The 22445-nt window shown below is 39.8% G+C and overlaps 1 protein-coding gene across 4 annotated transcripts in view; it reads right to left on the bottom strand.

The window, feature by feature from the left end:
• IPO11 (importin 11) overlaps positions 1-22445 on the bottom strand; it is a 70578-nt gene that overhangs the window by 24455 nt on the left and 23678 nt on the right. For all 4 annotated transcript variants that reach the window (XM_083576050.1, XM_083576048.1, XM_083576049.1 and 1 more), the window contains exons 13-25: positions 20223-20313; positions 18882-18929; positions 18254-18359; positions 16870-16996; positions 14418-14451; positions 14252-14292; positions 13119-13235; positions 12425-12538; positions 10972-11087; positions 9787-9863; positions 6177-6256; positions 4257-4337; positions 2182-2277 (exon numbers count right to left, since the gene is read on the bottom strand). In XM_083576050.1, coding sequence (XP_083432176.1) covers positions 2182-2277; positions 4257-4337; positions 6177-6256; positions 9787-9863; positions 10972-11087; positions 12425-12538; positions 13119-13235; positions 14252-14292; positions 14418-14451; positions 16870-16996; positions 18254-18359; positions 18882-18929; positions 20223-20313 — 1128 coding nt within the window. The remainder of the gene's footprint in view (positions 1-2181; positions 2278-4256; positions 4338-6176; positions 6257-9786; positions 9864-10971; positions 11088-12424; positions 12539-13118; positions 13236-14251; positions 14293-14417; positions 14452-16869; positions 16997-18253; positions 18360-18881; positions 18930-20222; positions 20314-22445) is intronic.

The following is a 22445-nucleotide window of genomic DNA, read 5'->3' as shown; positions in this document are numbered from 1 at the left end:
TATGAGATTTATACAACAGCACCCCTGGCTGGAGGAAGATAGAATTATAAGCAAAAGAAACTTAGACCGTTTTTGCATACTGTAATCGAAATTTTTCATCACTGGTGAGTGTACATTATAGCTGGAATGTATATTATTCTGCCTCCTTCTCCATTTTGGAGATGAAGAAGATGGATAACAGTTAGGTTTTCACCATCTAATAAACCAGGGCTTCCCCCCTCTACTTTAAAAAAGTGCTATTAATCCAGCAAGTAGCTCATTGTTGCTATTCTCAGTGGTAACACTTCTCATTGCCAAGATGGTATGGAACAGTGTAGTGAAGTGACACAAATGGCTGAAAAAAACAATCACTAGATGTGTTAAATTATGTTATTTTAACACGTCCTATTATCAACTACGGGCTATTTGAGGACGTTGCATTTGGAGTGTGAAAAATGGGCTATGAAACAGCTTAGCAGAGAAGTGATTGAAAACCCTTTAAACAAGGAAGAGTAGTTCTGCTGCATTTGAAAGACTAATCCCAACCAAAAAATGAACCAAAATTACAAGTATATGGTTTCAATTATGGGATGTGAAATTTCAAATAAGAAATCAAAATAATCTTGTGTGAAGGCACCCTTTTGGCTCAATTTCTTTTTCTTTAAAACAATAGGAATTGCTGCAATTTCCTGTTTTTAATCACAGGAAAGGATAATGTCTATCCTTCAGGAAGTATTTCATTATAGAATTTTAGGAAAAGCCAAATGCTTTGCTAAGTCCAAGGCAACACCAGGGTATGTGCTTCCTGGAGAAGCAGGAATACCTTCCAAACAGCATGAGAAAGTATAATTTTTAGTATGGCATGCATATATATATTTTTTAAAAAAACCCACCCTCTTTCATGGGTTTTAAAAAAAACCCACCCTCTTTCATGAAGAACTCAAATGCAGACAAAAAATTATCTCTTCAACACTTTATCTGGAGCTACATTTTAACACACAATATACTGTAAATTGTAATTTCTCTTATTATGCCAGTGAATGTTAAGTAGGGTTTCTGTAAAAATTATATTAAAAATAAAACCATAATTAGTATAGGAAATAATCCACAGTAGCAGTGCAATCCTATCCATGCCTACTTGGGACCAATTCAAGGGAACATATGCCCAGAAAAATGTTAGGATTGCAAGAAGCATTTTATATATATATAATAATAGTACCACAACGGGTCAGTGCATCTGGCTGTTAGCCAGAAGGTTGGTGGTTCAAGCTGACCCAGGGGTGGCTGAGAGCAGGATTCCTGCATTGCGGAGGGTTGGACTAGATGACCCCCGAGGTCCCTTCTATGATACTACCTGCTAATATTATTTTGGGTTTAAGGCAGTAGCCATATCCTCAGAAGCAATTTAGCAGCAGTCAGATTATCATTGCATTGCTGTTTTCTGCTGAGCTCTGGAAGCCACATACTGCCAGAAATAAGCAACACTACCAGGAGGGGTAGCAAGGATGCTACTGTGGCAGTTTTCCTTGGCCTTAAAGGGCTAAGAGAGGGCTAACAGCAGCATGGTGAACTTTCCAGCAGGAGTGTGCACAAAAGAAAATATTCAGATTGGATCCTGTTTTGGAGTTTTGAAAAATCTGAAGCATTGGCCTAATTCATGGGTAGGCAAACTAAGGCCCGGGGGCCAGATCCGGCCCAATTGCCTTCTAAATCCGGCCAGCGGACGGTCCAGGAATCAGCGTGTTTTTACATGGGTAGAATGTGTGCTTTTATTTAAAATGCATCTCTGGGTTATTTGTGGGGCACAGGAACTCATTCATTTTTTTCCCTTCAAAATATAGTCCGCCGCCCCCCCCCCCCAACAAGGTCTGAGGGACAGTGGACTGGCTCCCTGCTGAAAAAGTTTGCTGACCCTTGGCCTAGTTGGATGAAATTAGCAAGAATGGTAGCCCCTTTATGAATTTTGCTGAATTTCAGAAAGATAAGTGTGGCATTTTGTGCCAGGCACCTTCAAATTTGAACATGGGGTGAAAAGAGGATCACCTCAGCCCCTGTTGTTTTGTTGGCAATTTGTTGGTGGATGTTTCAAAGAAACATTCCACTTACGATTACACATATACATGTTTCTTTCTTAAATCCATTATACGTATATGTCACTTTCAACAAAGATAGATATATTTGCCACAAATAAGAAATTCTTACCTCCCCATTTATAATTCCCTGAAACACAGATGGCAAAAGAGGTTGAAACATTTCAGGGCCCAAGAGTGGATTGACTTTGAGGACATTTTCTACCACCTGAAAGACATGATGCAGATTTTGGTTATAAAACAGTTCAAGTAAATGATCATATATCATTTCCGGTTCAATCAACAGGAAGAAAAGTTGGAATGACTTATAGGATGTATTTTCCTATCCATACACACATTTCTCTGTCCCTGTGTTGACAAGGGGATTTGTGCTCTCTCCTTCCTCCTCCTCTCACATGCACGGTTGAATTAATCACTTTTGATTTTAATGAAACCAAAGCTTGCTGCTATGTTACTAGCAGAAAGGTCTAGTTTGATTAAAACAAGAAATATTGAATTGAGTGCAAGGAGAGAACACACACATACACAAGCACATTCACAATGCCTGAGAGGCATCACTCTGTGGCTGTGGTTTACACTTAGTGATCAAAGATGATTAGGTTATTTTAAAACTTGCATGCTACTCAGAATGAGCTGTTTCAGTTTAAGCAACAGAAATGGTCTTTACCCTGAAATGAGAATGTGAGAAAACGGATGTTATCAGAGTGGTGTGAAATATAGCAGACCATCATCTATAACAGTCACATATTTTTATTTAGTAATATGGTATGTGTGACTATATATTTACACATACACGCACAAAACACGTATCATTTCTATACCTCATATTATTTAAAAAAAACCTAAGTACTGTATTCATATAATTGTAGCAACATAAATATTACAAAACTTTACAACAAAACCATTAATATAAAGCACTAAAACCAGCAAAAAATACAAAAATAGAGTATAATAGGGGGTGATAATTTTTGCCTTTATTCAAGTTTCATGTGAAATGATTCAAAAACTTTTGTTTTCAGACAATAAATTTCAAGGATCATGACTGCTGTCACTGCTTTGTGAAAAATTAATTGCTTGCCGACTTTTACTTGAGTGATTATGTAAATTCCATTATTAGTAGTCACAACGAAGATTGAATAAGTATTGCAGTAAGATATCCTAATAAAAGTATCCAATTTGCAAAGCTATAATAGCACTATTCCAACATCTTAATTAACATCCTCCAATTGTCTCCCTCTGGTTTCCTAGAAAATACACACATGCTCAACATATTACCATTTACATCCAATAATAACAACAAAAGCTTTTAGCAATAGCTGCTGTGTCCTCAACAGCTTGAAGCTTGAATTGTTTCCATTAAAAGTTGCCATTAAAATATTTACAGGTTTCATAAAAAGAGAATTTTTAATATTATTCTTAATATTATAGTTAACATTACACAGGAATCCTTGTGGGGGAAAAACATATTTGTTTTGGCAAGCCTATCTGGACACATAATCATATGGTGTGTACCTATTCTAAATACTCCACTTAGGGAGTCTTTGATTCAGCAACTTATAAATTATTGTAAATAATTTTAGAAGGAAGAGGGTTTTTTCCTCCCTTGCTCTTGCCTTTGGAGCTAAATTCTTTGAATACTCCCTTCCCCAAATAGATGCCTTCTGTGATTTGGAAATATGAGTACACATAGTATATGACTGTAACTGTAAGTGCCTACCTATGCCTAGGAACAGATGTGAGGGACTTCTGGCATTCCAGCTGCCGCTGAACCACAACTCCCATCATTCCTGGCCACTGGCCTTGCTTGCTCAGGCTGATGGGAGTTGCAGAGCAGAACATTTGGAGGGTCAAACGTTTCCCACCCCTCCCCTAAAACAATAAACTTCACCAAGCAAAAAGGGTAAAGTCTTCACCAAGGTTGTTCATTAATATTCAATGAAGTTACTAGAGGAAAATTTAATGTTTTAAAACTTTGTTACATCCCAACAGCAGCAAAATTTAAACTCATAAGCAGATTCAATTGTGTAGTATAATTACTGCACTATAAGCAATTCATTCTTGTACCATTTAAAAATTCTACAAGATCAGACATGAAAATAGGACAAAACAAATGTGTGCACACCGTAATTTTGGCTGTTCTTGAACATAAACATATTTTAAGAATAAACTGGAAAATTAACCCTTTACCTTCAGAACTTGAACTTGACCATCCATGTTGATATCTTTTAAGACCTCACAAAACGATTTGCAAAGTTCCACTGCATAGACCTAAAGTGCAAATAGCACAAATCAATACACACACCATGCACAATTCTGTAATCAGTCTTATACTTCAAAAAGACTGACATTCACATGAACAAATGACCTTGGGGCTGTTGTTATCTCTCAGCCTAACTGACCTCATGGGGTTGTTGTGAGGGTGAAAATGAGGAGAACCATGTATGCCATCTTGAAGTGTTTGGAGAAAAGGTAATCATAATAACTACCTGTCACCAACTGTAGGTGTTCCTTCTCCATTTGATTTGAATATAATCTCAGGCTTAGAAATTGTTCAAGAACTAAGCGCTTTGACTTACTACAGCTCAGACTCAAAGAGACCCATACCTGAACAGAGAATACTGTTGCATGATTAACACAAGTTATATTGGTCATTCCTTCATATTGCATTGCACACTGCTCGAGTGAGCAATGGGAGAAGGGGCTGCAGACGGAAGCCCAGTACCTGCCTGGGAAATTTGTGCGTCTCCAGTATCCTAATTCAGCCAGGAAGATATTTTTTCTGGGGGGCAGGGCTGGCAGGAAGTACCTGAAAATCATCATCTTCTGAAAATACTTTACCATTTGAGAAACACTAGCACCTATGATCATCATTAGCCCATGCTCATAGCAAGCTGAGCTCCAATTGCCACCTCTAAGTTTCCCATGTGCAGTGGGATTTTGAAACTGGAGGAGTCTGCAGTCAGAAATCCTGATGATATTATGATAAAGTACGGTACTTGAAAAGATGGCATTATATGCTTCCCCCAAATTAAAACGAAAGCTTTATGGGGCAGCCTATTGTTGATAAAGTTAGCGCCATAACTATAAATATGAGGAATTATTAGCGGCAGTAATTAACAGAAGGAACAAAGGCACTCAGGAACAAAGATTCTGTTTTCAAGCAAATCATCCATTCTAATCAACAAAATAATAAAATACTTAATTGGCTGTGCAAATAGTACACAGATGCTTTTATCATACAGGTGGGTATCCTACTAAGCTGTATTTTTTTCAGTGCCTGCTTAAAGCATTTCTGTTTAGGCAGGTCTATCTAGAGACGCATAAATGTTGATGTGTCTTAATCTTTTTAGCTTACTGCTGATTTTAATTGTTTTTAACTGTTTACCTGGTTTAGTGGTAATTTTAATATTTCTTAGATGTTTTGTTACAATCTGGCAGTATATAAATTTTGTGAAACAGCAGAAAGTTAAAAATACTAAATCATACTCAGAGTATATGGACTTAAGTTATCCATGACTAACTCACCTATGCTCCAGCTGTACGTTAATTTTATAATTATATTTCAGTTACTGCTACATCCACACATTTTCATCATTTGTCTGGTGTGATTTAATTCAACTATTCCAAATTATTTTTCTTTTGGTCCGACTCCGATCACCACCAATTCACTGGAAACAATTTGACAGAGCTAAAAATAAAGCAATTGCAGTGGGCAATGTATTAAAACTGATGCTGATCTTCCAGGTGCAGAGCAGGCAAACCATGGTTTAGTGCTACTTGTATGATTTTCCATTTGCTGAGCATTTCATAAATTCACTCACTCAAAAACAACAAACCATACAAACACACCAGCCTCAAACCATGTTTTGATATCCTGCTTTGGAAGCTTCCTGCAAACCATGCTTTGTGAGTCAGTATAGGTTTAGATATAATTCCAAACTATGGTTTGACTTTATGTTATTTCTGAATATAGTCCTAGACAGTTTTGAGGTGCTCACTCTGCCTAAAAGCAAAGTTGGCCGGCACAGTGAGCTACCATAAATAAAGCAAAACTGTGCTTAGAGAGTTTCAGAGAATATGTAACAATGAATCTGACTTTATACATACCTGAAGAAATTCAGATGGAGATAGAAAGAGATAGCCATTGATGATCTTAAAGCAGGTTCTGAGGTTTTCCGAACTTAGTTCTACAAAAAATAAACATCACATCATGTTAGGATCTTTGCCACGGTTTAAACCACCTTAACAAATATTATCACACACTGTATTTATCTGTATTTTTTTCTTATAATGTATTCTACCATCAACCATGCATATTTATGTTCACATGAAAAATTATAGACCTAAGGTTCTCCACTCATACTCTGAGCAACCAAGTGACAAGCTCTGAAGTCAATTAATCAGAAACCTAAACATATATATATTGTTAAAAATGAGGTATTGGTGCCCTAGAAATAAGTGCATAAATCTCACTTACAATTTAATTGGTACCTTGGACTAATGTAACAGAAAGGCTGTTACATTACGATTACAGCCACAGCTCAGCAGGATGAATAAAAAAACTTTCTTGTTAATGTTCATGTGAAAAGTATCTCATGATAACTGCTACTTTCTCAAGTCTGGTTTGTAACTGCAATGTGTAAAGAGCGTTTTCCTCCTTTCATCAGCTACCGCTGGAAAGCACACATAAAACTGTACAACTGCTCTTGAGGGAGAGTTTGCTGGTGAGCAGCAGCAGCAAACTATTAATTCTAGTGAAAGAACCACATTGTGCCAGACTCAACTGCTGAACTCAGCTACTCGCTGGTGGTTTTCCAAACTACTGATCCAAGTGACCCAATTAACTTGCTTATACAAAGCAGGCCAAGTAGGTTTGGATAACTGAGTTAATTCGCAGGCCTAATTGTGAACATCTCATTTGGATCTCTGGAAAACAGAACGCTTGCTGAAATCAGAGCTCTTTTCCTAGACCAGCCCAACCAGATGGCACTAAAAGCTTTCTAAAAAGTTATGCTGCAGAAGGACTTTGCAATGCAGCCAAAGAGAATTCTAGAAATAATTTAGAGGACTAGCAAATTGTTTTATGCAAGATCGGACAATTTGCCCATCTATCCCAGGACCATCTCCTCTGGTCAGCAGCAGCTCTCTAGGGTCTTAGAAGAGTAGAAGAAGAAGAGTTTGGATTTGATATCCCGCTTTATCACTACCCGAAGGAGTCTCAAAGCGGCTAACATTCTCCTTTCCCTTCCTCCCCCACAACAACAAACACTCTGTGAGGTGAGCGGGGCTGAGAGACTTCAGAGAAGTGTGACTGGCCCAAGGTCACCCAGCAGCTGCATGTGGAGGAGCGGGGAATCAAACCCGGTTCACCAGATTACGAGTCCACCGCTTTGAACCACTACACCACGCTGGGTAGAGCAGAGGCCTTTCCTATTACCTGCCGCCTGACCTGGAGATGCCAAGGACTGAACCTGGGATTTTATCCATGTATATTGCTCTACTACTGAACTATAGTTCCTGTCTATTTTCAGGAACTATACACCACGCTGGGTAGAGCAGAGGCCTTTCCTATTACCTGCCGCCTGACCTGAAGATGCCAAGGACTGAACCTGGGATTTTATCCATGTATATTGCTCTACTACTGAACTATAGTTCCTGTCTATTTTCAGGCTGGAGGCGACATTATCTACATGGATCTATTTAAGGTTGTACTGTCAACTCAAACTGTCACTATGATAGATTATGGTGAGTACATTTCCACGAGTTATTGTCATGACTGTGTGTGCCCATCTAGAGGGCCTTCTCGGTAGTGTCTCCCACCCCGTGGAACATCCTCCCATCAGATGTCAAAGAGATAAACAACTATCTGACGTTTAGAAGACATTTGAAGGCAGCCCTGTTTAGGGAAGTTTTTAATGACGGATGTTTTAATGCATTTTTAATCTTTGTTGGAAGCTGCCCAGAGTGGCTGAGGAAACCCAGCCAGATGGGCGGAGTATTAATAATAATAATAATAGTAAGTTGTTGTTGTTATTTTCCAAAGTAGGGACCTGGTGCGAAATGCTGCAGTGTGGAGAAATCCTATTCCCTTTTCTATTCAGCCAGCCACGTCCTCCTCCATGAAACTCAGTTCCCTTCTGGCCATCTGTTTTCCCCCTTCCCAACACCAGGAAGCATTGCAGGATAACTGAGCATGCTCGATCCTTTCCTCCCTAAGGTACTTCTCTAAAACCTGGGGTTTTCTGGAGCCTGCCGGTGCCTCCCTCTTGTATGAGAATGTTGTTGCTTTAGCTACAGAAGCATCAGCACATATTATGTCTGTGCATCAGAGATAAAGAGGAACAGTGGAGGTTTAATGGGCACTTTTCAACTCTTCCCCTAGTTTAAATTAAAAAATAATAATGTTTCAATCACTTGTGTATGAAAAGACTGGCTTCAAAGTATGGGGGAAATGTCTGATAAAATCTCACAACTCCTTCCTCCCTTGACCCACATTACACTGCATCACATGCTGCTGTGAAATGTGCTGCCCTGGAGGAAACGCAGCAGATGAAGCTGTAAATCAATCACCTCCAAAGGTAATTTGCACCTGCTTTTGCCCTCTTGCCCAGAGGAAGAACCCCCTAGATCAGTGGTTGTCCAAGTGCAAAAAACAGCAAGAAAAGGGAGAAATCCTCACATCAGAACAGAAGTTGGTCTAAATGCAGCCATAGTTACTCTATGAAAACAAGTGCTAACAATGTTAGAGATAAATTTTTTTACATGTCATCATTATTCTGGCAATTTGTTAATAGTGGAAATTTGAGAGCCAAATTCAAAACCGATCAAAAAATAAAATGCACCCAGGGTTGGACTAAGACAGGCATAGGCAAACTCCGGCCCTCCAGATGTTTGGGACTACAATTCCCATTATCCCTGAACACTGGTCCTGTCAGCTAGGGATAATGGGAATTGTAGTCCAAACATCTGGAGGGCTGGAGTTTGCCTATGTCTGGACTAAGACCTTTAGAGAACTGAAAAGATTATGGTGTCCCCCATAAAAAATACTTAAGTCTGAGCTTTGGCAGACTTCTGGGAAAAAGAGGTTCCAAGCTGAGGCAAAGCCTCTATGTATGCCCTCCAGACTGATATGCAAGGGCCTCTAGAAAGAAAACACTCTCAGTTATATGTGCAGAGACAGGGACAGGAAACAGCAAAGAAGAAAGGCTTGCAGTGTCACAGAACTGTGTAATGGTATACGTTTTCATAAGAGCTAAGAAATACCTACTTTTATTAAAAGGTTCTCCAAAACATGAACCATAAAGGTTTTACTTGGTTAATGAAAATACTACAAAATAGTGAGTGTTAAAAAAAAACCAGGATGCAGTCGACACATTGCTATAAATATAGTAGATACAAATAAGGACTCTACAATGATATGCACACTTAAACTGGGTAAATCCCAGTGGAATTTCAGCTTCTTAACTGTCCCTGGATTGCGGCTTTTACGGATGCAGAAGAATATGCATTAAATATACAGATGGCAAATTGTGTACAAGATATGATTCAGGGTTTGTTTTTTAAAATTGTTAGATCTTATCACTAGGCTCTTCCTTCATCTGCTTACATGAACAAGTACAAATAGTAAATAACATGGCACATGAAATACTGCTAGATAAGTTTTGAATGTAAATGGTATCCATGCAGTTCATATTAGATTTAAATATTGATAACTCACCAAGAAGAGCAGACATGTTCTGAAAAATTCGCAGCAACTCTGGGGTAAGGCAAGGGCTATTCTCTAATGTTACTAGCCTAGGGAAGGGAGGAAAAATAAAAAAACTCATTTATCATTGTTTCCATTAATATGTTTCTTTAGATCTTATTTTATGTTTTGTATTCTGAAATAAGAAAGACCTGCAATAGGTATTGTAGCTTTTCTATGTTTGTATACCCTAGAACTCAATGAACATTATTATGTTTTTAAACTCCTTTATCAGTCAAACTACATACGAAGGTCTTCATCATGTGATGATACTGTAGCTCCTAGAGTCAATGGTAACTATTAAAAGTGAAGCTTTCCACTCTGGTCAACTCTCAAGGTCAGCTGTTTCCAAATCTGTCACTTGCACATATTATTTAAAATTAATATTTAAAAGCATGCTTGGATATCTAGACTACAAATAAATTTATTTATTTAAAACCATCTTATAAAATGCTCAACAGTCAAAAGTATGATGGTGGCATACAAAACATAAGAATAAAACAATAATAATACATTAAATTCAGCAGTAAAACCGGAAAGGAACTGTTGGATCAGAATGCAGGAAAGGGGGTTAAAAGATGCTCGAGTTTTTCCCCCCTTAAAAAAAAATGTAGCTGCCCCAGTGACTTGCTAATATAATACCCTACATCAGGAGCAGGGGATCTTTTCTAGCCTGAGGGCCACATTTTGTGTCCATGGTGGGCCTGGCTGCAACAATAAATGGGTGGCACAATGAATGTAACTCTTATTTTCATAGGGCAGGCTACATCATTACTGTTGTTGTTGTTGTTAGAATTTATATTCCCACAGGCCTCAAGGTAGTTCACAGGATAAAATCAGAATATAAAACCAGGCAAAAGCCACACACACACACACACACACACAACCCTCACATGGGTTATCACAGTCTGAGGGCCTATTCCAGCTAGGCTGAAGCACTGAATGACACAAGGCAGAGTGAGTGGAGGGCAGCACCTGTGGAGCAATGGTGTGACCTGGAAAGAATCCTGAGGGCCAGATAAGGAGGCCCCTGGGCCAGAGGCTCACCATCCCTTCCCCACGCATTCTGATCCTTTAACAAAGCCCAGTCACATTCCTTACCCAAACTCAAATATAAAATTGCTCTGGTTTTCTGAAGGGAGTGGCAAAAATGCTTACCACAATTCTAGTCCGTCTTCTAGAAGATACACATGAGGGGGCTGGGAAACATCAGTGCTTAGCTGAATAACCGGGAGCAGGAAAGGATAAAGATTCTTGCTATCTGCTCCTAAGCCCTGGAGAAATAATAACACATTGATCAGAACACCTGAGTACTTGCTGCTACAAACAGGAGCGATAGCAGATTATTGAAATTTTTGAAAAGGCTTTCAGGAAAAGAATGATATAAGTAACTAACCGCTATAAAAAGCCGGCAAGTGACTCTACTTTGAAGTAATTAGAACAGTCAGATTTTTGGATAAGGCTTGGCTGACTGGGATACGAACCTCAGAGAAACAGGATTAGATACAATACTGTATTCTCTGGTTCACAGACTAGATATGAAAGGAGCAGCTTTCTCAGCTTGAACAACTTTCTTTTGTTGAAATGGCACTCTCCTGACTCCACACTATGGTTCTACATCAAACTTCTAAGAAGCAACGGGAGCAAAACATGTACCAGTAAACGCTCCAATGCCCTCTTCTTCCAGTTCAGAAGACTGGAGAGAAAGATTGGACAGGAGGGCTCATTGCTAGGAAAATGGACTCTTAAAGAACAAAAAATTATCACAATGTTGCTGACATGTTTTTTCCCCCTCCGAGAACACTTCCTCATAATACTCACCAATGAAGATTAGAAAGAATTAAGCTAAAACAGGCTTTCACTTAGAAGTCACTAAGAGCTTGATTTATATGACAAGAGCTGCCAATCTACACTAAACAGCCCTAAATTTTAATCCTGCGTTTGTGGATAGGCTACTGCTACTCAGGTAAAAATTCTACAGACACACTTCTCCTTATGATGCATTACACATCCCAGGGACTCATAACTGGTGCAGAAAACAGATTCCAAGGCTAAGTCCTGAGAAATGACCCACATCAAATCCCGGTAATAACCTTAATGGTTTAAGAATATTATTGACTCTATGAAAGCTCTGTCCAAACTAAACTCCAGATAAATTAATTGACAGTAAAAGGACACGACCTTGTGCAAGTGTTGCTACTGTGTTTAAAGAATGGGTCTTTCAACTCATTCTGTGTTGATTTTGTGCTGACTGCCAATACTAACCCAAGAAAATAATTAGTACGGAGAGTAGCAGCTATTCCAGAGTATTATCTTGCATAAACTTATGGATGAAGGCAGTTGAACTGTGAAACGTTAGGCTACTGAAAGCAGGGGCAGTGGGGGAGAGACATAGAGAGAGACAAAGCTGGCCTGCTCAAGGCCCTAAAAGCTTATAATAAATATTTTGGAAGGAGGATTAGCATTGGAGGAATGCACACTTCTTAGGGGTTTAAGGTACGCTGCAACGTTTTGATGTGGGTTCCCACTTGTTCTATCTAAAGTTTTAACAAGCTACAACACAAGCTAATGATCAGAGAGGGGAAAGAAGAAAAAACATCAGATATTTTACCTGGACAAGATGTATTAGGGTAGTAAGGATAGCACACCTCAACATATTGTGTTCTTCACTTTGTTTCCAAAGGAGAGGTAAATACTGAACCAAGCATCCTACGTAAGGTCTTATCTGTGATTAAAATAAAGTGGTACAATTTTAAGAGTTAGATCTTAAGTTCTCATAGATTACAACCCTCCATGTAAGATTTTGTAGGAACAGCCTCAGGAGAAAAAAAAAAGGGTTTCATAGGGACGAATGAATTAGAATTTTGCTTTCTTTTCCCCCAGTTACTGTTAGTTGCTTTGGGTCGTTGTCACCACCCCCACCACCCAATAAGGAGTGCTACAACTGTATGGAAATCAACATCAATGTGTTCACAACCCATGTAAAGTAAGTGATAAATTACTAAAGATAACAACTTTGACTTGCTTGTTCAGGATTGGGACACACATAGAATGCCTGAGAAAACATTCCAATGTCTGACGGGTTTGTTACAGAACTTTGAGTGGCTGGACACTATCAAGGTTCCCCCACACATTCAACATGTCTAAAGGGATTTGGTTCAAACAGTTCAAATGGTTAAAGGAGGGTTGGGATAGTGTTGGAACGGCAAACGCAGAAATAGTCAATATTTAATGGTTTCAAAGTCTTGTGTTCCTATGAATTTAGATGTGCAACAGTTTTTCCACACTCTGGGGTGTCAACTTACTTGCATGTTGACTCTTTCAATTACACAAGACAGAACATGAAGAACTTGCATCTTTGTGTCACATTCTCTAACTTCTTGAAGAAGCTGAAAGAGCAGGGTAAACATAGATTCCAGATACTGCAAAAGAAAGACAACATGGGTCTGAGTTAGTAAGGACACTGATACAGTTCTTAACCGTTAATTCAATTACTCTAGGGACCAGCCACAAAATATCTGGGTAGTGTCAGTTTAACATGGGAAATACCGACCTGTGCCACATTAAATCCCTTTTCTCTGTTCCCACAGACCAAACTCCCAGAACATCCAAAGCTACAAATCCTGACTTATCCACCACTACTTACACCATATTGCCCCCCAGGCCTCACCTTTCTTCTCAGTCTTTCCTTTCCTCAACATCTTACTTTCTCTCTGCCATTTCTTCCCTCACATTGTACATTCTCTGTTCATCCCATTCCATAGGCCCCTTCTTCTCAGTCTATTCAATTTGCCCAATGAATTACTCTAGACTTCACTAACGGCACAACACCAGCAGCTATGCCACACTACAAAATGACTTCCTGTTGTAAAGCAGCAAAATGTAGGTCCAGCATTTCAGGAAAGGGCTTAAGAAGGTGAGGCAGAGACTCACAAACAGCCCAAATAACTACCTTGCTAAGAATACACTATAGTAATCCCACCATGCAATGTCAGTGTGGTCTGCAAGATGCTAATCATATACAGAACAGGAGTGTATTTTAGAGATTCTACAAATGATTTCTATTATCCAGGGATGTGTCCAATGGTGCCATTCTACTTGCACAAGAGACAACTTTCCCCAGCACCCCTTCAAAATCTGCTCCAGAGGATTGGAAGACTCTCTTAAGCAGATTTGGGGGTGGGGTTTCAGAAAGAGATGAAGAGAAGGCTGTGCTGTGCAAGTAAAATTTTGCTCATACAACATTTGATACAACGCCCAATTTCTACCCCTACTTCTTCATGTTATGTTCTAATGGAATTTCAATTTTCACTTCTTAAGAAACACTACTGAATCCTAACCACACCAAAGTAAGCAATTGCCTTTCAATTAAGTGGTTTTACTTGCTTTTGAATTTAGTACATGACTGGGGCACAGGGAGGGGGTCACATGCACTTACCGGTAGAAACTGATCAGTCCTAAACTCGAAGTCATCCACAGGTAAAATGCAGTTAAGGAAAACCAAAATCTTTGTGCAGTTAATATTTTGAAACGAGCAACATTAAACCAAAGCAATTTCAGTGATTCAGTTAACAATGGAATACTTTAAATAAGGAAAAGGATATTTAGTTTCAGAGTTGTAGCTGTCTCAATACGGACCTGAAAGAAAATAATTAAACAAGAACAAATCATGTTGGTCAGTTAGATTTGTTTATAAAACATTTTCACAAAATATTCACAAAGTTGATACACAGTCCAACAAACTATGTTTCATTTCTATTGGTTGATCCCTGCCCCACGACATAGACACAGAATAACAAATTCAGAGAGTCTTATTTGAGAGTCTTATATTTAAGAACTTGAGAGACCATTTTCTCCTTAAACATTTCACCAAGTGTTTTTCACCACCTTATTTTCACTCTATTCCCAAATTCCTCATTTTTAATGTATCCAAAATGAGTGCATTGATGTGATGAGCAAACAACCTTGTTGCAGATTTGACAATTCAAAATGGTACTCAATTGTCAAACTTGAGGACACAGGGGGAAGTGTATTTGAAGGTTGTTGGTTATTTTGTTTGGTACTGAAGATATTCTGGTTGAGAAGAAAGATAAAATTAATATTGTGTAACAAGTCTGGGGTGGAAATTTTTCAGTGCAATATGGCTTTGCTTCAGACTGATATGCCTTACTGTATGCCTTATCTTTCTTATTAAAATTTTATCCTTCTACAAGGCTATTCTTCCCGCTATTTGAACAAGCTGCCAATCAGAACTACCAATTCAGCTGCTGTAAACGGCATTATAGCCAAACTTTATATCTTTAATTTCATAATGGAACACAATCTGAACTGATTTTGAGATGGATATACTTTGTTCAAGTTAAAGATATACAGAGCAAATATATATTCAATGACAGAAGGGTGAGTCAAATATTACACAATCAAAATATAAAGAAACTGAAGTTTATGATCACAGCAAAACTATGTAGATGTAGTCAACTATCAAAGGCTCATTAATCAGCTTTGCTTGCATGAAAGTGAACAGTGTGGTTATTTTCTTTACCGAGCTGCAGAATCAGAAGGCAACTCTTTGTCCCACATTCATTTATGTTTCATATATTGATAAACCATTTAATACCAATACAATCTTTAAGCAGTTTACACATATAACATACACAATAGATATAGATATAACAAATGACTGAACTGGAAAACTGCAGCAACAAATAAAACAATAAAAATCCCCCCAAAATGTAGCAGTACTTCTTGAAAATATCTAAAGAGTCAGGTGTCCCTTCCCACTTCAGCTGGCACATCCTGACCCACAATATGCAGCACCACTTACTAACACCCAGATCTGGTGTAGATAGACTCTGAACCAATCTGACTACTTGTTGTTTAGTCGTTTAGTCGTGTCCGACTCTTCATGACCCCATGGACCAGAGCACGCCAGGCCCTCCTGTCTTCATCTGACTACACTGGTACCTCAGGTTACATACGCTTCAGGTTACAGACTCCACTAACCCATAAATAGTGCTTCAGGTTAAGAACTTTGCTTCAGGATGAGAACAGAAATCGTGCTCCGGCAGCACAGCGGCAGCAGGAGGCCCCATTAGCTAAAGTGGTGCTTCAGGTTAAGAACTGTTTCAGGTTAAGAACAGACCTCCGGAACAAATTAAGTACTTAAGCGGAGGTACCACTGTACTACAGAAACACAAATCCTTCAGTACCACTACTCATCCTATTTTTCTCCCACACCTCATAGACATCCAACATTACACAATATCCCACCATCCATCCAATCACTCCAATATCTCCCTCTCAATCACCTAAAGATGATCAGCAATCACCGCATCCATTCTACTAAATGTGCACTGCAAAAACACCAGTAGACAAATGAAATCAAATGACAGAACCGTACAAGATATCAAACCCAGTGGCCACCCCTCAAACAAGCAGATATACTGCACTAGACAGCAATCAGGCTTTCATCCAGGTTGTTCTTGCCCATCCAAAACTCTCACTTGATGGGCATTGGAAATGACTGATCATTGCAACTCAAGCCCTGCCTTCTGGATCTGGTCTGGACATTTAAAGCAGCTCTACAAATGTGGCTCAATGGACTGATCCCTCAGATGGTAGATATTGGCCTGCTGGCAAAATAGGAAAATTTCTCCAATATACAGCATGAGCCATGATCTAATGCATACATGTTCTGCAAATATATACAACAGCGGATCATTCTCACAAATTCAACTAGTCCTCTGTAAGGACTTCAGCAGTCTAGAAAAGTTTCCATACAAAACTATAGTTAACTTTTCCACAGCTTTCAGGGGCATAGAGATGATCAAAGATAATAAAACTTCACAAACAGCTCGGTCTATGCATGTACTCAGAAGTGAGATTAATGGGACTTACTGTCAGGTAAGCCTATACAGAACTAAAGCTTGAGAGACCTTCCTAACAAAAGAGCATGAACAAAAGCACATACTATTTGCAAGGTAGAAGCAAAAGGCCAGTTACATGAAAAATAAATACTGTACGGAGTATTTGTCAAAGAGATTGATCTATACGTACCACTAAGTCTTGGTCTTGAAGCAAATTACAAATTGCTTCATACAGCATTGGTCTCAAGTCAGACTTGAATTTCACAGAAATCCATTGTCCAATTAGCCAGATCACTCGCCGACGGATTGGTTTATACCTTTAAACATAACAAAAATTATTATGTGAAGAAACGGCTTTTAAGATTGTATTGCATTAAATTGTTTAAGGGTCAATATCAAAAATGCTTTTCAATACAGTGGTGCCTCGCTAGACGAATGCCTCGCAAGACGAAAAACGCACAAGACGAAAGGGTTTTTCGGTTTTTGCGTTGCTTCGCAAGATGATTTTCCCTATGGGCTTGCTTCGCAAGACGAAAACGTCTTGCGAGTTTGTTCGCTTTTTTCTTAAAGCCGCTTGAAGAGGCGCAGTTGCGACGGACCGTGCTTCGCAAGACGAAAAGACTCGTGGAACGAATTAATTTCGTCTTGCGAGGCACCACTGTACTGTAATTTCTACCAACGAAGTGTGAACACGTGTTTGTTTTTATAATCAACATCAGACTGCTCAGGTCTCCACCTCAGCCCCTGCAGAACACTGCAGAATAAACATCCCAAAGGTCTATTTCTATGGGAGAAAATACACAGTGTCTCCACAATAATTTCAAACGGGTAAATTTGCTTTTTTAAATCATAGGATATTAATGTTGAAAACATTCCACGAGTGAAATCTGTTGGAGGAACAGATTCTGCTGTCTCTAGGAAGATATTTTGGCACTACAATCCTCACAATCCTTAATATTCATTAGTGTCAAGGATAGAACTTTTATATTTTTAAAAATAAATGCCCTTGAACTAACACCTTAGTTTCATAAAGACCAGTCATCATTTAGATTTTAATTTTATATTATGATGCACAGTTAGCTATTCAAAGAATATTCAACACTACGCCTTGACAATACGGGGATTATGATACAGTAAATCTTAAGATACTTTGCATTATTGCAACCCAAGTGAAGTTGTTACTTATAGAGTGCTGCCAAGGTGCATGGTGCTGCAGGGCGATTTACTTGATTTCAAGCCCCATAAGACCTGCATGTAGCAAACCGCATAACATGGACAAAGAACTGAGAGAAGTCAAAGCAGCTGGCTGGGCCAACGGCTGTGTCAGACCCAGATCTAGAACAAGAAGGCAAGCCATTGGAGAATTCTATGCAATTCAAAACAGGCATGCTGCCAGATCAAAAGCTGATGCATCAATAAAAGATACTGCATATTTATTGCTTTTTTGAAAGCAGAGAAATCTAGTGCAAATACCAATGTGAAAGTGAAGAACTGCAAAGCGTAACGGGAGAGTTAAGACTTCATACCAAAGCTTGCTGAATTCATATTGACAGCCAACAGAAAGGGGCTTGTACCTGTTATGAGTGATTTGCAATTCCGCTAGCAGCTGGTTTCTGAACCACTGATCGAAATCCACACTGTCAAATAGCTCATATGCTGCCAGTCCAACTGCATTGTACACTGAAGGGGGGGAAATGAAACAAAATACTGTAGCCTCTTTTGCAAAACGAATCTACTTAATTGAATGATGTCTTTTAAATACATCAATTCAACAAGAAATGTAACCCAGGTGCAAGGGTGGAGAGAGAGAGAGAGAGAGAGAGAGAGAGAGAGAGAGAGAGAGAGAGAGATGTATGCAATAATATCTGTGTGCAATCAGAACAGACTTCTGCAATGGACTTCTTCACCTTTCTCTCCTTCCTGCCGTGGCCCACTTCGCACATGCAATGAGGCTTCCCCAGTTAAGATGATATAGGAATGCAGCTTTATTAAAAGCAACTTAAAAGAACAGTAGTTCCACAAAAACTACACCTCAAAAGCTGTATTCCAAAGCTGTTGCAGCCCTCCCAACTTCAGTTGATTATTCCAATACTGGCTTTCAAAATCTTGGAACATTCTAATGCTGTCAGTTATTAGAACAGATTAAAAAAAACAAGCCACTGCCAGTCTCTCCATTTAAAATGCGAAAAAAACAGAATTTACCAGCATCTTTAATCAGCAGAGTTTGGGTATCATCCATGTTAGTAGGACCTGAAAATAAATAATTAAAAAGCAAGTAAATCCATAATGCAGCAAAATGTATTTAAATAAATAATATGTAGTGTTCATTGCAAAAGCAGGGTTTCTGATGCGTTAAGATTTTTATTCTTCCCCTTAAAGTGGGAAGAGAGAATCTATGAGGGGCAAGTATTTAGGAGATAAGCCTAACAATATAATTTATTACATTGTATTGATGTTGAATACTTTAAAACACAGTGTAAAAATGTTAGAATGCAAATAGGATTTGAGTAAGAACAAAATTGGGGGGTTAATATTTTCATTTTATTGTGAGATAAGGTGAAGGTATAGAGCAACTATAGAGGGACGCGGGTGGCGCTGTGGGTAAAAACCTCAGTGCCTAGGACTTGCCGATCGAAAGGTTGGCGGTTCGAATCCCCACGACGGGGTGCGCTCCCGGCGCTCGGTCCCAGCGCCTGCCAACCTAGCAGTTCGAAAGCACCCCCGGGTGCAAGTAGATAAATAGGGACCGCTTACTAGTGGGAAGGTAAACGGCGTTCCGTGTGCTGCGCTGGCTCGCCAGATGCAGCTTGTCACACTGGCCACGTGACCCGGAAGTGTCTTTGGACAGCGCTGGCTCCCGGCCTCTAGAGTGAGATGAGCACACAACCCTAGAGTCTGTCAAGACTGGCCCGTACGGGCAGGGGTACCTTTACCTTTTTATAGAGCAACTATAATATGCAGAATGCAGTAAAATTAAAGCCCTGCTTCCGTGTATTGAAAGACTGTGAAGAGAAGGTCGCAGGACCACATTAGCAAAGTCTCCCCTTCTACACTCTGTCATGTCTGCGTGCTCAAACTACATCCAACAGAGAGTTCTATTTGCACACCAGTGTGCATGTGTGGAGCTCCTCCACATGAAGAAGGACGTTTGAATGTACAGGCAAGCGGGGAGCGCAGCCGGGGTAGGGCTTGCCTGGATAGTCTCAAGAGAAACTGAGTTCACTAAGCTGATTTGGAAAGTCTTCTAGAGCAGGCATAGGCAAACTCGGCCCTCCAGATGTTTCGGGACTACAACTCCCATCATCCCTGACCACTGGTCCTGTTAGCTAGGGATGATGGGAGTTGCAGTCCCAAAACATCTGGAGGGCTGCATTTGCCTATGCCTGTTCTAGAGTTTCATCCTTGTGCATGCATGATTGACTACAAACAATACAAAAAGAACTAGAAGGACTACTATTTTACAATGAAAATGTTAAGTGCTGCTCAATGTTCCGCACAATATATAATTTTAAACAAAACTTTTTATTTTTTTAAAAAAGGTACCTTGTAGAGTATGAACCATTTCTAGCAGAACTGGAGTGAGAGTCTGATTGTATTCGTGAAAAATATCAATGAAGAGCACTTCTGTGCATGGCTGGGGGAGGGAAAGAACTGTTCATTATTTAGGGCAAAAATATGCTAGGCAAATTCATTTTAAAAAGGCACTATTGAGGAAATAGCTAAATATGACATGACAGCAAAAGTGAAACACATCCTGTAATTATAAACATTGGGAAATTGTTCTTAAAGGTATGAACTGAGCATTTACAAAGTAAATTAATACAACGGAGCCCCAAATAGACACAACTGACCAAAAATAATGAGTACAAAACTCGCCTGAAACAGTGTGAAACCATAATCGTAACTGAATAGGGCTTAAGCTTTCAATTATTATGCGGCAATATTTCATCTATCACTAGCACTAGGTGCAGCAGTTATTTAAGAGGTATAGACTATTTCAGGGGTGCCCAAACTTTTTTCAAAGAGGGCCAGATTTGATTAAGTGAACTTGCGTGAGGGCTGACCAAAGTTTTTGAGTTTTTTTTAAGGATTGAAGTTGCTGAGATTTTTTTAGGATTTGATTTTACCCCAGGACATACACTGCCACAGGGGCCAGATTAAATCGACCGGCTGGCTGGATTAGGCCACCAAAACGGACTTTGGACATGCCTGGACTATTTGCTAAGCACAAGCCAAGACGTTAATCCAACAAGTAACATGCTCCCTGCACCTTCTTTTTGATGAGCAGGGCAGGCACAGCTCTTAAAATAACAAGCAGCCACTATCCTAGGACTTGAAAAAATGAACCTATGCTGCCAATTCTCGTAGCAGACCAGTATGAAGTAAGCAGCACATAAGCGGCCCACAAAACACTACCAAACCATTCTACGTTCTAAATCTTTTATTAATAATCCAAACATTGAGAGAACACAATTTTAGCCACAAACAGAAAACTCATTCAAAATGTGTCCAAAAGGAAGATTCAGTCTTTAAAGTTCCTTTAGCCAGGCTCCTGTAGATATCAACAAAAGTAAGTTTGATCAAGCGAAGTGTCGGCGATGTTAAGCTCAAGGTTAGATATCAACGAAGATAAGTTTGATCAAACGAAGTGTCGTGATGTTACGCACAAGAGTTAGACAGGGTGATTAGAACGTAGAATGGTTTGGTAGTGTTTTGTGTGCCGCTTATGTGCTGCTTACTTCATACTGGTCTACTATCCTATGACTTGGCAAGCAAGTGGACAGTCCCTTTAAGGGTTTGGGTCTGTGAGGTTTGTCTGCACCGGTGCTGGCATCTTCATGCCCTTGCAAACGGAGGCAATGCTGGCGCCAGCTCAGCATCCAATTTACTCAGTGGCCTCCCCCAGAAGAAGACTCCTCTCTTACAGGAGGCAGCTCTACAGCAGGAGGTATTAAACTGGGGTGTCCAATGTCACCCTCTTCTGCCAACCTGCCCGGTCCCTCCCCTGGATCCAAATCTCCACTCCCTAGACTACTGGTCTCCTCCCTGGGCTCAAATACTTCTTGGGATCCTGATTTCACTTCCCATATCCTGCTAGGACCCTTCCGGCTCCAACTCCACAAGCTCCACCCATTTCTCCTCTGGATATAACCATCCGCTCCATGACGTATCTACAGGACTCATAACAAGTGTAAAAATAAATGCTTGAAAACATGCAGAATCTCTGCTATTAGGAGAGGAACTTGGGGAAGCCTGTGTGTGTGTGTGTGTGTGTGTGTGTGTGTGTGCGCGCGCACGCGCACATGCGCGCACGCGCACACACACACACACACCAAAGCCCCTGATCAAGGCCACCATGTGGATCTGCACCTAGCCACAAAATATCTGCTTTGCTTTATGGCACGGGCGAGTCTGATGAAAGATTTCGGCAAGGGTTTCTATCTGGTAATAAACAAGGATGTTATTACTTGCATCTATATCAGCATGACATACCAATTTCACAGAGAGCATGAACCCACAAAAGAGTTCTGCTGTGCTGATCACAACTCTTTCTATCCTTTCCTCCAGGAATACTTGGGACTTGAAAACTGCAGAGTACAAAGACTGCACAATTATCACCACTCTGCTCTCTTCCTGGGTGGGAGGTTTAGCACCGGAGCAAATGGTCAGAGCAGGTGTGAAACCTTCCAGCCAGGAAGAAAACAATGTAGGAAACAGTAGCATAGCCTGAAGTCTGCCTGGATTTAGAGGTCTTTGGTAGCGTGC

Source organism: Podarcis filfolensis, assembly GCF_964270895.1.
Source record: "Podarcis filfolensis genome assembly, chromosome: 11".
NCBI classification, from domain to species: Eukaryota; Metazoa; Chordata; class Lepidosauria; order Squamata; family Lacertidae; genus Podarcis; species Podarcis filfolensis.
This window is presented reverse-complemented; position numbering and strand designations above follow the sequence as displayed.